The sequence below is a fragment of the Pteronotus mesoamericanus genome, unplaced genomic scaffold (assembly GCF_021234165.1).
Source record: "Pteronotus mesoamericanus isolate MK-2021 breed Mesoamerican mustached bat unplaced genomic scaffold, CSHL_Meso_final contig_163, whole genome shotgun sequence".
NCBI lineage: Eukaryota > Metazoa > Chordata > Mammalia > Chiroptera > Mormoopidae > Pteronotus > Pteronotus mesoamericanus.
This window is the reverse complement of record NW_026555064.1, coordinates 1,101,244-1,117,803: the sequence shown is the minus strand read 5'-3', so window position 1 is coordinate 1,117,803 and position 16,560 is coordinate 1,101,244. Positions and strand designations below refer to the sequence as shown.

General features: G+C 36.5%; 1 protein-coding gene across 1 annotated transcript in view; it reads right to left on the bottom strand.

Moving 5' to 3' along the window:
• DCHS2 (dachsous cadherin-related 2) overlaps positions 1 to 16,560 on the bottom strand; it is a 178,680-nt gene that overhangs the window by 45,580 nt on the left and 116,540 nt on the right. The window contains exons 8-12 of the mRNA XM_054595798.1: positions 13,533 to 13,690; positions 11,581 to 12,424; positions 9,338 to 9,577; positions 443 to 577; positions 24 to 233 (exon numbers count right to left, since the gene is read on the bottom strand). Coding sequence (XP_054451773.1) covers positions 24 to 233; positions 443 to 577; positions 9,338 to 9,577; positions 11,581 to 12,424; positions 13,533 to 13,690 — 1,587 coding nt within the window. The remainder of the gene's footprint in view (positions 1 to 23; positions 234 to 442; positions 578 to 9,337; positions 9,578 to 11,580; positions 12,425 to 13,532; positions 13,691 to 16,560) is intronic.

Genomic DNA, 16,560 nt, shown 5'->3' with positions numbered 1-16,560 from the left:
GGAATTGGTAAGAAAATACTTACCAATTATATGATACTTGACAGCTCCATTATTGCCAGTATCCATATCAAAGGCCAAAACAGTGTAGACAACCCCTGGCTCTTGGTTTTCCAGAACCTCAATGTCATGAGCGGGGACAATAATCTTCGGAGCATGATCATTTTCATCTTCCACAGTACAGAGAATGGTTGTGGTGCCAGACAACGAAGGGACTCCCCCGTCTCGTACAAGTACTGACATGGAAAGAAAAATGGTACAGATAGGAACTATTCATTCATACCTGAAATACACTGCCTTCACTAAACAGTGTCAGACCAAACAAACCCCATGGTACTGGGTCAATAACGTTTTATTTAAAGACGCCCTCCTGAAATGTAAAATGGCAAAACTAACCCTGCTACGTACATGTTTGTTTGTTGAGCAGAGTGCAGGGGTCCCTTACCTCGGAGGGAGAGGACTTCCTGAAGTTCTCTGTCAAGCGTGGTGGCTGTCACCACCTCCCCGGTGTCAGGATTTATCTCAAACAACCCAGATGATGTACCTGGCACGATTTCAAACTGAAGCTTGGAATTAATTCCTTAAGGAAAATATAAAGAAAAATTTTAGCTACTATCCCTCTAGAATCCATTCATCTGTTCTCCTATTCTTTTCTCTTATGAACATATTAGGTGATAGATGAAAAAGGTAATATGCTTAAACAACCCTCAAATTAAGGTTAAAAACAAAACAAAACAAAACAACTCTTTTGGCTGTTCTTGCTAAATAAAAGCCTCATGAGCCAAAACGCTTGATTTTCAAAAGTCTTATGAGACTTCCCCACAGTGAATACTTAAGATTTTTTCCCTCCCATAAAAAATTTCTTATGAGTGTGCAACTCTCCAACATATTCCTAATTACTCTTTCTAACACCCCTGATTGTGACTTCATGACGTAATTGTAAGTTACAGGGCAAAGGACAATTTCCGTGGACTGACCCCCTATTTCCATGCTTGCACTCAGTTATGATACTCTGTTCTTTTTCCAGCACAGAAGGTGAGCTCAGAGTTTTCTCTGCATATTTTTTGTTTTGTTTTCTACTTAGTATTTAGTCTCCTATGTGGAGTGAGACATGCGGTACTGCATTATTACATATTTTGAAAATAATACTTCCCATATTTTTTGTGGTTTCATTTCACCCCTGGGAAAAACATCAGGCCATTTCCCCAGTGGTTGTGAAGACCTTTCATACCATTAACTTGAACGGATTTATCCTGTGCCATTGTAGCTTAGTTGCACTTTACACAAGTTCCTTTCAATCATTTTTCTACATTCTTTTCTTAACTGACAAGAATCTAGGCATAGATCTAGTACTTAGAATATAGGATTTTACACTTCAATAAAAGATGAAATACTGTTCTTTGTTCTTACCAACAACAACAAAAAAACCCCCAAAACTTCAATTAACACATTTCCATCTTGCCAATCTTAAAAAGTAAATTTCATTATGATCTAGTGAATGTAATATAGGACTGAGTGCTGGAAGGGGTGGAATATCATGCCATTTTACATAAAAATAAATGTACGTGTCTTCTTACTATGTCTCTTGGAGGAGAAAAGATATTTGAGATAATCTGCAAGCATTTGAATGACATTTTTAAAAGTCTGATAAGATCAACATATTTGATATGCTATGGCCAGCGGTCATCGAAACATTTCATTCTGTCATTAGGCATTCATCATATTATTACACTAATAATTATTTAATATCACAGTGATTACTTTGATCTCATAATGATCACATAATCTCTCTTCTAGCCAAGGCAGGATTCCTAAAAATTCCAGGTTGTTATTCTCATCCATCTCTTCCTACCTTATGGAAGTGGGAACAATACCTTACATCTACTTTACTTGTTCCTCAAGTGCTTGGTGAGCAAATTAGGTGACAAGCATAGTGCTAACTTGCCAAGGAGACGGTGGTCAGTCCAACGGGTATGGCTTCTGCTTTCATGGAGCTGGCATGGAAAACCGCACCTTCTAATCTTTGGACCTTTTATTTTTTAAATAAATTTACTCACTTATAATATGATTTTATTATATGTTACATAGAATGTTACATATTAAATATTACATACTTTTAATCCCCAGTGCTTGTCAAACCTAGAAAATATTTTTAAATGTTTCAACATAAACTCAAATCTTTATATATTCTCTTCCTTCCATTGTTCACATTGTTCTCTAATGTGCTTTGCCACTATGCTTTGATATAGCTTCTATCTGTAAAATAATCACTCACCTCCAACCCTCCTGGGTGTATTATTAAAGATAAGTAAGATCTTTTTTTATAACTATAGTTTGCATATGTACATTTTCACACTCCAAGCTTCACATCCTTCCCAACTTAAATAATGTGAGACAAATTTAAAGCATTTTTACTATGACTCTTTTGGAACTCAGTTCCTTGCTTCTTCCTCCACACACACTCACAATCCACCAGAACAAAGAGAGTATCACCGAACTTGAAAACCAAGAGAATAAAATAAAATGGAGATTATTTAGTCAAATTCTGTTACCTTGCTAAGCAATTTGGAAAGCCGGACCTGTGCCTACTGTGTGATGTACTCATGATGACACCCAACAAAGGACATGTGTGTGCCCGTGTCTGTGTGCACACACACACACACACACATCTGCTCTTGACCTCAAGACCTATAGCCTTACGACACCTTCATTCCTCCCACTGTGGGATAGCCTTCCTCCTCAGTTCATTTCTCTTCTTGCCAGGCCAGCTCCGTGAATTCTCACTTTGGCCATCCTACAAATATCTTCAGGTTCTGTGTGTGGCTTTTTGCAGAAGAGAATCAGCAAAGCTCGGACCCAGGATCATTCCAACCATCTCTCTGCCCTCCTTGAAAATCTAGCAGATAACTACAGCTGGAGAAAATTTCACAACAGCATAGATTGAAGCAACTAAAATGTCCTTGTCATCTGGCCATCTTTCCAAATCTTCTTGGTCACCTCTTTTCCATTTGTGTCTCCTGCCGAAACACCTCCTTGCTCATTCCCAGTTTGCTCCTCTCTCTATTTCCCAGTTAAAATGAAGACACTGGGAAAAGATCCCCTCAAATTCCTGCATCTGCACTCAACTCTATGTTGTGCTTTCTGTCTTCATGGCCAAATAATTCTTCAAATACCCTCCTTGGAATTTTCCTATCTGTCATAGTTTTTCTCATTAATTTTTTCCCCAAAATTATATACTTCTATAGCAATAAGACTCAAGATTTTTTTTACTTTTCTTTATACACAAATGTCTTTTAAAAACACTACCCATTCTCCATAGCTAGCTTGAAACCACTGCCATACCTAGCTACTTTTTTTAAAGTCACCATTGACATTCTGGTTATAAAATCTACTTGTCAATTTTAGTTTTTGTCTTCAGATATTGCTGACTGGTGTTAAAGAAGACAGAAAGGAAGGAAAAAAGGGAGAGCCGAAGGGAGGGAGGGAGAGAAGAAGAGAGTGAAGGAGAGAAGGAGAGAAAAGGAATTCATTCTTCCTCCCTCCCAACCCAATGGCTTCACTTTCCACTCATAAACAGATGACCCTTGTGTGTCTGCACTGAGCTCCAGCTATTTGGAAGTTTCATTCATGCATGCATGCACACATTCATTCATGTGTTCCTTTAGGTAATGCACATCTACTGAGTGACAGGCACTGGACAGGTACCACTGAATAATAAGTAATTCTCTTGATCTTCAGAGTTACCCTCTAGTGGGAGAAACAATTAAATCAATGAGTTACAGACACTGTAGTACAATATATTGAATCACTGATCCATATATTGGATCAGGGAAGACATATCACAAGTACATCATTTGTTCATTAATTATTTCATTCAATAAATGTAGAGGAGCTAATAGTAGGTGTCAAGGTACTGTGGCCAGGTGCTAAAAATATAACTGATAACAGGAAGACAACTTCTCTGCCCTCACAGTACTTACAGTATAGCACCAGGTACAAGTAAGTATGTGGGCAATTACAATTCCACCTGATAAGAATGACTGACTAAGTATAAATGCCTTTTGGATAAGCTGAGATGCTAAAGATGAATAGGATTTAACAAGTAAGGGGAAGAAAGAGTGTTGGCATCAAAGGGACATCACAGGGAGGCTGGGAGTCAGCAGGAGAGGAGATAGGACCTTCTCCTCCCATTTGCTTACTGTCCCTAACAGCACTGCCATTTCACCCCGCCACAGCAACTACTCACAGCCTTCAGCCTCTTCGGTGCTCCCAGGACCAGGCTCTGCAGGGCTCCTTCTCTCATTCCTTCCTAGGTTCTGATCAGGTCAACCACTTTTCCTTTTTTATCAGGATTTTTCCTGGGTTACGTCAAGATTCCCCATTTACATACCCAGCCTTCCAATGCCTGTATTGTAACATCCAGTTTTCCTGACTGCATCTGACCGATATAGTACTTGGCCCCAGCAGTGGGTCCCAGGTAACAGGAACTCTGGGGTTGGTTTCATTATGTCTTTGGCCTTGAATGCACTGCTGAGGTCCTTGCCCATGGGAAATGGAATACTAGTAATTTATCATTTGCAATGATATCCCAGTCAATTAAATTATCACCAGTGTTGGGTTGCAATGAAGTGACTATTAAAGGACTTAAATGCCTTAGAGGACCACATGGTGCTGACTTGGTCCATATGACAGTAAAAAGGAGTATGATGTAAGGTGGCTGTTTCTGAACTTACAAGGAACTTATAGGAAGGAAATGACAAGCTGAGGCTTTAGTCATAGTCAGAACACCAGAAAGCTTCTATGGGAGCCTTAACATTAATCTTCCTGAATATTAGACACAAATTGAGTGGCAGATACAAGAGGGAACTTCTTGCAAGTGGATGCTTATTGACCTTAAGAGCCATAACTAGAATCAGAGCTCAACATATTGCAGGCAGTCATGTACAAACCTGACTCAGCCAGAGACAGCTTATTGTTTCAAAAGAATATCAAGTTTTCTCACTTATATTGGGATACACCTGGGAATATGTGTGGAAGTTATTTCTAAGGATGTGAGATCCAGGAAAACGAAACAGAGCTTTGATTTAGGCTGGATTTATTGATATGGTGTGCTTACCAGAGATTATGAATTTAATGTGTTAGCTCATATCGCTATGTCTCTTGACAGTTTCTTTGATTGGCTGGATTCAATACTGGCCTATCATCACTGAGGCTGAAGGGCCAGATCTTCCCTTCTTCTGTACTATAAAGAATTGAAAGCTTAAGGAAATGGGAATGTTAGGATGGATTTACTAGGTCTGACATGCTCCTCCCATTATATTTCCTGAGTTGAGAGGATTCTCCCCTTATAAAGACCCTTAGAAAGACATTGGTTAGAGGGACAGCAGCATCCCTTAAAAGCCCTCTGGTAGTTGTCTCCATGTAGACTGTAGATGATGGTGTCACTGGTCCTGGAGACCACCTTTTTAAAGCCAACACTCTCTACCAATTTGTAAGAACTACAGAAGTGATTTCCTTTCACCCTGCAGGAACAACAAAGTACATCTACAGGGTAAACCCTTAAACTATCGGCCATTATCTACTTGGCAAAGATATTGATCTTCTTGGCACTCAGTAGAACACCACATTGATCCACAACTTTTGACGACATCGTAATTGGATCTGAAGAACAGAAAGTAATAGCAAGTAACTTAGATGTGTTAAATAGATGCATACGTGGATTAAACCAGCAGTCAGCAAACTACAGCCCACTGGCCAAATCCACCTCTTGTAAAGTTTTACTGAAACAGAGCCATACTTATTTCTTTATATATTATCTATTGCTGCTGTCTCCCCACCATGACAGAGTTGAGTAACAGAGATGATATGGCCTGCAAAGCCAGAAATATTTACTGTTTCCCCCTTTACGGATAAGAGTTTGTAGAACCCTGTTCTAGAGTAAAGGGTGGGAGAGTGATAGGAGTTGAGGACAGAGGAAAACTGGAGTCACTTCATAAAAACGCCTGGTTGTCAAGCTAAAACACAATAGAACTTTCCCATAAAACTCATGGAGAATTAATAAAGAATTCTGGCCAGCAGAGTGCTCTTTTCGGATATTCTTTTTAGGAAGAACATTTTTCATGTAATCCCTCAACTGTACGATGCCTTGCAACTCAGACATTTCTGAAGCAAATATAGGATTGTCTCTGGTGGATGAATAGATATGAATAGAATTGAATGAAGGAATTGATAAAAATGAACAAATTCTGAAGGGTAAAGGCAACTTGAAGCAGCATATTTCATGGAAACTCCAGTTTCTCAGATCACATAGTCAAAAATATGTACTGAGCTCCTAAGTCATAGATACTGCGCAGTAGCTAAGGGACCTGGGATAAAAGTGAATAAACTATGTCCTGAATCCATGAGAAGTTCATAGCCTAATGGACAGGCAGACAAGTAAACTGTTATACAAATACAATTCCATGAATTAAGTGAAAGAAAACTTCATATCAATATCCGCAGTGATTCTCTCTGGATGAGTGAGATTATGAGTGTCCTTACTCTTTTTTTTTTTCTGTTTACAATTTCATTAATTCTAAGACTTTTTTTCACATTTTAACACTTTTAAAATTAGATGCATTTGACAATTAATGGTGCCTTAGGCTCCATGAAATAGATGAAATGCTGCCATGTCCCCAGTTCTCCCCTGCTCCAAGTGTAGGATGTTGGGTGCAGTTGTTCATCTAGCATGAGACATTCTCCGAGAAACCAGATGTAGAGTATATTCAAGATAAAACCAGATGGGGGACACATTTTTATAGAATAGAGAATAAGTTCTCATAGAATTCCACACTCCTGTATGGCAATCTGCTGTTAAGTTATTTTACTTTTTTTTTCGCCACTCTTACATAAACCTACCAGCCAGCAGTGAGCTGTCTTCCTTGGGGGGGTGCCCTTTCCTCTCCGCAGCGGAGAGGGGCACCTGGGGGAAGGCCCTTGCTCACTAACAATGGGGCTCTTGTTGTTGGCACCAAGTACTGTAGCAGTTTTAATATCTTAGTTAAAACCTGGTAGTTGTTTTCCCCTTTTAATACAAGAAAAAACTCCTGTTGGAACTAGTGTGAGTCATTCATCATAAACATTCAGTGCTCAAATTCCCATGGGTTTTGAAGGCCAACACTTCAGGCTTAAATTTTTAAAAACTACATGGTAGAATGTTAGAAAACATATGTTCAGCTTTCTGGTATTAAGTCATGCTATGGTATTTTTTAAAATACATACTACAAAGTAACCCATTCATAAATTCCAGTGTGATGCCAGTATGTTAAAATCTTGCCTACGTCATTTAATTCTCACGCATAATCCTTTTTCATTGTTTTAACCCAACATGCAAAAAAAAAAAAATTGGTGGGAAATATGTTCAAAATCACATGCATACATACAAATTCACATGCATGGACGTAACTACTTGCTTAAACAGATCTGGCCTCAGAAAAACACTGAAACTTCCAGTAAATCGCGATTGTCTCCAAAATACATGAAGGTACATGGGACCCACAAAGATGCTAAGTATGTATTTCAAGCATACATAAATGCAAAGCCAGAAAAACAATAATTTAACATCTAAATTCCCCATCCAGCAAACTGTAATCTCTAGAATAGTGAACATTCAATTCAAGTAACAGGTTGCAGACTGTTGATTCTAAAAGAAAATAACACTAACATCAGTTAACTTGACAGTATAAACCAGAAAGCATTTTTATGGTAATTGTCTTTAGTTGATATATGCAACTTTGAGAGAAAATCTTTCCTCCTTCTTCGAACATTTAGAACAAAAGAGATTCTGTCAGTAGAGTCCATTAGAAAAAAATAAAATTAAGAAGTGAAAGTAAAGTCAAGGGGAGGAAGCATTTTACATACTTTAATGATTGCTTTATCGCGCAACATCGGTGACTGGTTTGGCATATGTATGGGTACTTTGCGAAGTGGTTTCTATGGTGCCCTGAACCCTGTATTGTTCACTTTACACCAGAGCACACACTAAAAGAACTTTACTGACCAGAATTATGGTGAAATGAAAGCTTATGTATATTCTCCCTTTTTTCTATCACTCTAAAAACCATACTGTGAGAAATGTGCTAATAAATCGTGGTTGGGACAAGCTGTTAGCATGCTCTCACCCTGTGTCTTTAAGAAAAATTGCTTGATCACACTGCCCCGCTCTGGTCAAAAGAGAGATTAGGTTAGCCCTTAAAATGAAAGTTTTTGTAATGTCACATCAAAATGCATGTATTTCATTACAAGATGTTTTCCAAAAGGGCAAAGCATCTCAATGGTATACAATTTACAATAAAAGGTCAAGGAAATGTACATTTTACTCCTTTGAAACAGGAGGAACATGCTATTATTAATAGTATTTCTCCATAGAAACATCTATTACTATTATTATAAGGAAAGAACAAAATATTATACTGATTATGTAATGCCACTTGCTATGCACAAATGTGAATCTCAGAAGACTGGCTTATTAAACTATTCATATTAATTCATGTGGGAAAATTTGGCATATGGTGTTAATGGCAAATAAGTCACTGTAATTTTCATAATTATTTTGTTTAAAATAAAAACAGGATATTATTAAAGTTACTGAAACTTAAGTGCCAAAAAGGTCAGTGGTATCGAAAAGTAATTCTAAGAAATTCTAGGAATTTACAGATTCCTAGCCAGGGTAACTGTTTATTTCAAAGTCATTTGTCTCAACCCAGTGGTTGACAATAATAACAACAACAACAGAAGTTAACACATCTATTGACCATTTATTGTGCCAGACACTTAAAATTATAAATCAGGTAGTATTATTATTCCTGTTTCAGAGATAAGCAAACAGAGGAACAGAGAGGATCAGCAACTTGCTGAAGGTTACACAGCTTACATGATGGCAGTTCTAGAATTCAAACTCAGGAAATCTGACATCAGCATCTTATCTATTCCATTATGCTATATAGAGAGGAAATAACTATTTGCCTTCCTATAGTCAATGTATCAATTATACTTTGAAAGAAAAAATGTGATACCTATTCTATACTTCTGCTTATGATCACAATCAAATCAATGAATTCTATGTTAATTAGGTGTGTATCACTCTACTATAAATAATGACAAAGATCAATATAAGGAAATGCTCTATAAAAGCACACAGTATCTTTACACATAGATAGGCTTTTCCATGCATGCTATTTGAAGAGGTATGGGAAGTTTGAGGTGACTCACAAGTGTTTCATTTTTCTGGGATATGACTAATTTGAATTACGTCGATTTTTGTTTTTAACATTAATTCCTTACTTTTCATATTTTAAATTACCTGAATCTCTGTCCATAGCTTCAACTCTTATGACAAACTCCCCTGGACTTTGGTTTTCTTTAACTGAAGCTCGATACAGGTGCTGCTTAAACACTGGTGCCTCGTCATTTACATCTAGAACAGTAATTGTCAAAGTCTGGGACGAAGACAGTGCCGGGGTGCCGCCATCCAGCGCCAGAAGGGTCAGAATGTGCTGAGTCTTAATTTCATAGTCCAGGGAGCAAGTTGTAGTTAGTAAGCCTGTTTTGAAAGTGGAGAAAAGTAAAATCTAATAAATATTCTTCAGAATAGACAAATTCTAAAACATCCATCTCGACATACATCTAAAAGTGCAGAATCTTTCTTTGTTAAATAACAAATCTTATTAAACTAACTTTAAAATTATATATTATCTAAAATAAAATCACATTTTTCATCAGAAAAGTCATCCTCATTTAAACTATAAGGATGCATGAAAATTCAGAAATAGTCTATCATATACCATTATTTACTATGAGGAATATATCAAAACTGTTTCTATACCTAACATTTACCTTCATTTTTAAAAAATGTCTTCAGGTCAAATGGCAATTCATGTTTAAAGTGACCAAGTTACCAAAAGGTGAGTATGGCTACATTCTTTAAGATAGTTAGTCTTTAACAAATTTAGTCTTTATTACACCCTCTGTATACATATTCTGTTAACTGTCTTCTTTATTAACCAAATACACTAAAGGCTTTATAACTCAGAAAAATTTCATGAACAAAGTATGTCTGCATCCCATTGTCCTTGAAGCATAAAATTCATATAAGCAAAGTGTTATAAAGACTTGCACACATATAGCTGCCAGGTGATTCCAACTGTCACATTTTTTTCTCTTAGGATGGCTGTTTGCTTCTCCAACACATGCTCCTCCTGTAAGAACTTTTCTTCAAACAATTAAAGAGGTCTACTGCTTCAGATTTTGTAAAACAGTTTTCCAGTAATTATGTATTATTTCATACTTCACAGCCAAAAGCCATTGAAAAGTTTGCCATGTCTTCTTGATAAGTAATATGAGCCTTCTGAGAGAAACACATTAATGCATTCAGCAATTATCATTTTATGTCTTTGAAAAATATCTCAACTGAAACAGTCACTGCAATTGTTCAAGATCCGTGATACCTATATTACTGAGACACAGTTCTAATTTTATCCATCTCCTTTAACAATCTGAAATCGACCTTCCCTAGCCGTTGTGGAAAACATTTTAAGTACCATTGAAACAGGTCCTTGGAGAGCCCAGCTCTAACAGCAATCAGTAACTAGGCCTGGACTATCTCTCTGTCAGTTGGGCTTTTAGGTGGTATTCACGCATGCCTCAGAATGGAACCATATGTACAGGATTCAATAAATATTTTGATAAAAATTTTCAACAGTATATAGCCAGACTATAATCATGACTTCCAAATCCTACACATTCAGTCCCATTCCAAATCATGGTCTTACTAATAGTTGGGCCAATTGGCATACATCTGAGATTTTTTTCTAAGGTTCATGCAGAAATGACTTTTTTCTTCTTTTTTTCTTTTAGATTGAGATGGTAGTCCATTTCTTCAATATCTCCTTAAAATCAGGTTGAGGGTAGTTCATTTCTAGTTTCACAAGAATGACACTTTATACATACAATCTTCCATCAAACTACATCAAAACTTTTAGTTGTTATCCAGCAACATGGTAAGAGCAAGACAAGTAAAGTAACAGCGAGTGACATTACTACAGAGTCTTTGACAGGAAACAAATGCTTCTGCAAAAAATAAAATGGTACAGTTGATATGAGAAGGGTCTTTCACCCAAATCAACCCAGCCTTTTAAAAATACATTATTTCCAACTATTTACAAATGTATGTTTGTATGATATTAAAGATAATTTTCCACACTAAAGCCTTTGAATAATGTTGTTGATTAGTCACATTCTACCTTTTTGTATTTTTGGTACCATCTCCTACCCTGTGAGGACCCACAATGGGGGCAAAGAAGTTTGCTACTGTAGATTCATCCCCTGAAATGTGAGCTAGCTACAAAGCACAGGCAATATGAACAAACAGGCCAACTACAGTTGGTTCTCTGAATACAACTGTTGTGCCTATCAATATATGTTAAAGATGAAATCAGGTCACATTTCTTTAAAGCTTATTCAATTTGTAACTATCATTTTAACAGGGAAATGACAAAGATAAATGTAAGCAAGCAATCAGAGGCTTTAACTGACAGTGACAAATACCTGATGACTGATCAAGCATAAAGGCCATGTTTTCATTTCCTGAGAGAATGCTGTAGGTTACTCTTCCATTCCTTCCTTCATCTGGATCTTGGGCAGTTATGTGGTGCACCAAGGAGCCCACTGTGGCATCCTCTTTGACATGCGCAGTAGGGAAAGACATAAAAGTGGGGCTGTGATCATTTACATCCAAAATCACTACCTTCGCCATTAGCGATCTCAGTCGCCGGTCTGTCACATTCACAGCCTGATCAGATGCAGTTACGGTCAGGACAACAGTTGGAACTCTCTCTCTGTCAAGGGGGGATGCAGTGACTAATGTGCCAAATGTGGGGTGGATGAGAAATGGATTGATTCCAGGATGGTGGGATTCAATGAAGTATTGAATTCTACTGTTCAAAAAACTGCCATCTCCATCTTTGGCATTGAAGACGTGCACCAGAGTTCCTATAGGGACGTTTTCTTCTACGCTTATCACAATGAACTCATCTTGGAAAGATGGGGAATGGTCATTCTGATCTTCCACATCAATACTAAGGAAGACGGTGTTGTACAGGGGAGGGTTTTTGCTACGGTCTTTAGTAACCACCCTGAAAAGGTAATGAGATGTCATTTCATAATCAAGTTCTTTAGAAAGGAACAAGTCCCCTGTTGAGCTGTTGATTTCAAAGTGACCATCCTTGTCATCTGCAGCGATACTAAAATGTAGTTTTCCATTATGATGTTGTTGGAAGTAATCAGGTGACTTTACCAGGCTCATTATTTTTGCAGGCTTCAAGTTTTCTGGTATAACTAAATGTCTAATATTCTGAGAAATGGTAGCTCTCCCTTTGGATAGCGGTATCACCTGAAATAAGAATTAAAAGGAGTTGTCATTCTGATGGATTTTTTTTAACAGTCAAATAAGTACATGTGATGATGTTATTTTGGAAATTAATTCCTTTTATGAGTGTGAAATACATATGTTAATTTTTGATAAAATCTATTTTTATTATATAATTCCAGTGTGCTCCTGATGATTGAAAATTGCATAATATCCAGGAGATAAGAAAGTATAAAACTTTCCACTTCCTGTTTGTTCTAATGTGTGCAATGATATACACTCTATATTGGTGAGAACATGCTATATACTATAGTTAAGCTGAAGAGCAGTCTTGTGATTCTTCCATAAGAATGTGGAATAGCTAGTTCTCCCAATTACTCTGAGTCCTAGAGACCAATATATCTATAATGACAACATCTGTGTTCATTTATGTATCGTGTGTCTTTGTTTATTTGCAACCAGGGACTTGAGGAATTACGATATAGAATTTTCTCCTAACACACACATCCTCAATCAATAAAGAACATAATTTGGAAACAGAACTCTTGGGGATATATAGTCTTGATTTTTATACATGCCAATATTAACATTACTGATTTTAATGTGCATGAACAAAGAAATGGCTATGCATAGTCATCTTATTTTTGACTCACTGGTGTAATTTTTTCCTGCTATGAAGACTTTCCACAACTTGTTTGCTCATTCTGATTAAAGTAACGCCTTAGAATGTGGATCCCAAGTGACTTTTCTAAGTTTAAAAATAATTACAAAAAAACTATGATTTATTATTGGCCATTTGTTTACATAAAAGTTTCTCCAGCAAATTTACCAGGTCTTTGCAACTAAGAGAAAAGTAAAAGAAAAGATTCTTTTTGTTGTTTATTAAAACAAAGCAACAAATGTCCATACAGTGATGAAAGTAAATATCTTGTCAAGACCTGTGCAAAGCTCAAATAAAAATGTATTTGAGTTTAATCATTTCTCCAGTGATAATAAAAGGGCATGCATATGTGCAATGCTCTCTAAAATAGTATTCATATACTTAGTGTATCTTTACTCTGTATGGTTGTATAAGAATCAGATGGCACCTTCGAACTTCCTTCCACATTTTATGGGGATAACAGAACATTACCTGAATATTAATAATTGCCTGTCCTTGAAGAGGAGGCACTCCCTGGTCCCTGGCAATTATGGTCATCCTGTAGGAAGGTCTATAATCATATAAAAGTACTGTGGTTGTTCTTATTTCACCACTGTTGGCATCAATCTTGAAGTGATCAGATCTATCTTCTACACACACACAAAAATTAAGAAATTAACATTAATTGACAATGCAGAAAACAGAATTAATTAATCCAAATACATCTGTGATCTTTTGGAAGATATATTTGCCTTAGGAACTGTGAGAGAATAAACATTAAAAAATACTAAAAATATACACAAGAAACATATTTTTTAACAATTTAGTATGGAATTTTAAAACATATAAAAAAGTAGACAAAATTATATAATGAACTCTCATGTGACTATCACATTGCTTCAATAATTATCAACTCATGGACAATCTTCATTTCCCATTCATATACTTCCCTTTGTTATCCTCTCCTGGTGTATATAAAAATTATGTTTATACTCTACTGTAGTCCATTGAGTATTCAATAGCATTGTCTACAAATCTACATATATTAATTAAATAGTAATTTATTGCTAAAAAGTGCTAACCATCAGGTAAATTTTCAACAAGTCACAATATTTTTTCTGGTGGAGGGTCTTGCCTGTTGTCAATGGCTGCTGATGGACCAGGGTGGTAGTTGCTGAAGGCTGGAGTGCCTCTGGCAATTTCTTAAAATAAGGCAGCAATCAAGTTCGCTGTATCGATTGACTCTTCCTTTCATGAACAATTTCTCTGTATGCAATGCTGTTTGATAGCATTTTACTCCCAGGAAAACTTCTTTCATAATTGGAGTCAATCCTTTCAAATGCTGTCATTGGCTTCATCAACTATGTTTATGTAATATTCTAAATCTTTTGTTGTCATTTCAACAATCTTCAAAGTATCCTCACAAGAAATCACTTTCTTTGCTCATCCATAGGAAGCAATTCCTCATCTGTTCAAGTTTTGTCATGAAATTGCAGCAATTCAGTCACATCTTCAGGTTCCACTTCTAATTCTAATTTCTTGATATTTCCACCACAGCTGCAGGTACTTCCTCCACTGAAGTTTTGAACCCCTCAAAGACATCCATAAAGGTTCTAATCAACTGCAAACTCCTGTTAAGGTCAATATTTTGACCTCTTCCCATGAATCATAAATATTCTTAATGGCACCAGGAATGATGAAGTCTTTCTGAAGGTTTTTAATTTATTTTTCCAGATCCACAACAGGAACCACTGTCTATGGAAGCTATAGCCTTATGAAGCGTATTTCTTAAATAATGACTTGAAAGTCAAAATTACTTCTTGATCAATGGGTTGCAGGATGGATATTGTATTAGCAAGAGTAAATACAACAGTAACCTCATTGTATATCTCCATCAGAACTCTTGGGTGACCAGGTGCATTGTCAATGAGCAGTCATATTTTGAAAAGAATCTTTTTTTCTTAGCAATAGGTCTCAAAAGTGGGCTTAAAATATTCAGTAAACCATCATGCTATAAACAGATGTCTTGTCATCCAGGTTTTGTTGTTCCATTTTTAGAGCTCAAGCAGAGTAGGTTTAGCATAATTCTTAAGGGTCCTAAAATTTTCAAAATGGTAAATGAGTATTGGTTTCAGCTTAAAGTCACCGGCTGCATTAGCCCCTAATTGTAGAGTCAGCCTGTCCTTTGAAGCTTTGAAGTTAGGCATTGACTTCTCTTCTCTAGGTAGAAAGTGCTAGGTGACATCTTATTCCAATATAAGGCCGTTTTGTCTGCATTAAAAATCTGCTGTTTCATGTAGCCATGTTCATTAATTATCTTAACAAGATCTGAATAAATTGCTGCAGCTTTTACATCAGCACTTGCTGCTTCACCTTAACCATTTATGTTAGGGAAACAGCATCCTTCCTTGAACCTGATGAACCAACCTCTGCTAGCTTCCAACTCTTTTTCTGCAGCTTTCTCACCCTTCTCAGCCTTGATAAAATTGAAAAGAGTTAGGGCCTTGGTGTGGATTAGACTTTGACATAAGGGAATGTTATGGTTGGTTTGATCTTCTATCCAGACCACTGAAACTTTCTCCAAATCAGCAATAAGGCTGTTTCACTTTCTTATCATTTGTGTGTTCACTGGAGTAGCACTTTAAGGATTCTTCAAGAACTTTTCCTTTGCATTCACAAGTTGGCTAACTCTTTGGCATAAGAGGTCCAGCTTTCAGCCTATCTCAACTTTTAACATGCCTTCCTCACTAAGCTTAATCATTTCTAGCTTTTGATTTAATATGAGATGTGAACTCTTCTTTTCACTTGGACACTTACAGGATGCTGTAGGGCTATTAACTTGTGATTTCAATATTTTTTGTGTCTCAGGGAATAGGAAGGCTCAAGGAAATTTATAGAAACAGGGATGGCTGGTCCATGGACCAATCAAAACACAAAACATTTATCAATTAAGTTCACTACCTTACCTGGGCATGGTTTGTGGCACCCCAAAACAGTTACAATAGTAACATCAAAGATCACAGACCACCATAACAAATATAACAACAATGAAAAACTTTAAAATATTGTGAGAGATGTCAAAATGTGACAAAGAGGCAGGAAATGAACAAATGCTTCCAAAAATGGCACAGATAGCGCTGCTCAACACAGTTGCTATAAATCTCATATTTATAAAACAAATGCAATATCTGAAAAGAGCAGTTAAGTGAAGTGCAATAAAATGAAGTATTCCTGCATTAGTTGTGATTTCTATGCTTTGATCCATTTATCTTATTCTCACAGGAATACTTAGAATACTTTCATAGAATGTAATACATATCTTCATTCCTATTATATTGATTTTTTATCTTATTTCTATTTTGTAGTTGCCTCAATTTTGCAGTTGCATAGAGTGAAAACAAAGGTATGAATAAAATGATTTTTATATTGCTATGCTGTATTTTTAAATTGCTATGCCCCAAGAATCATTTTAGAAGCTTATTTTTTTTTAAAAATCAATATTTCAAACATTCAGAAATAT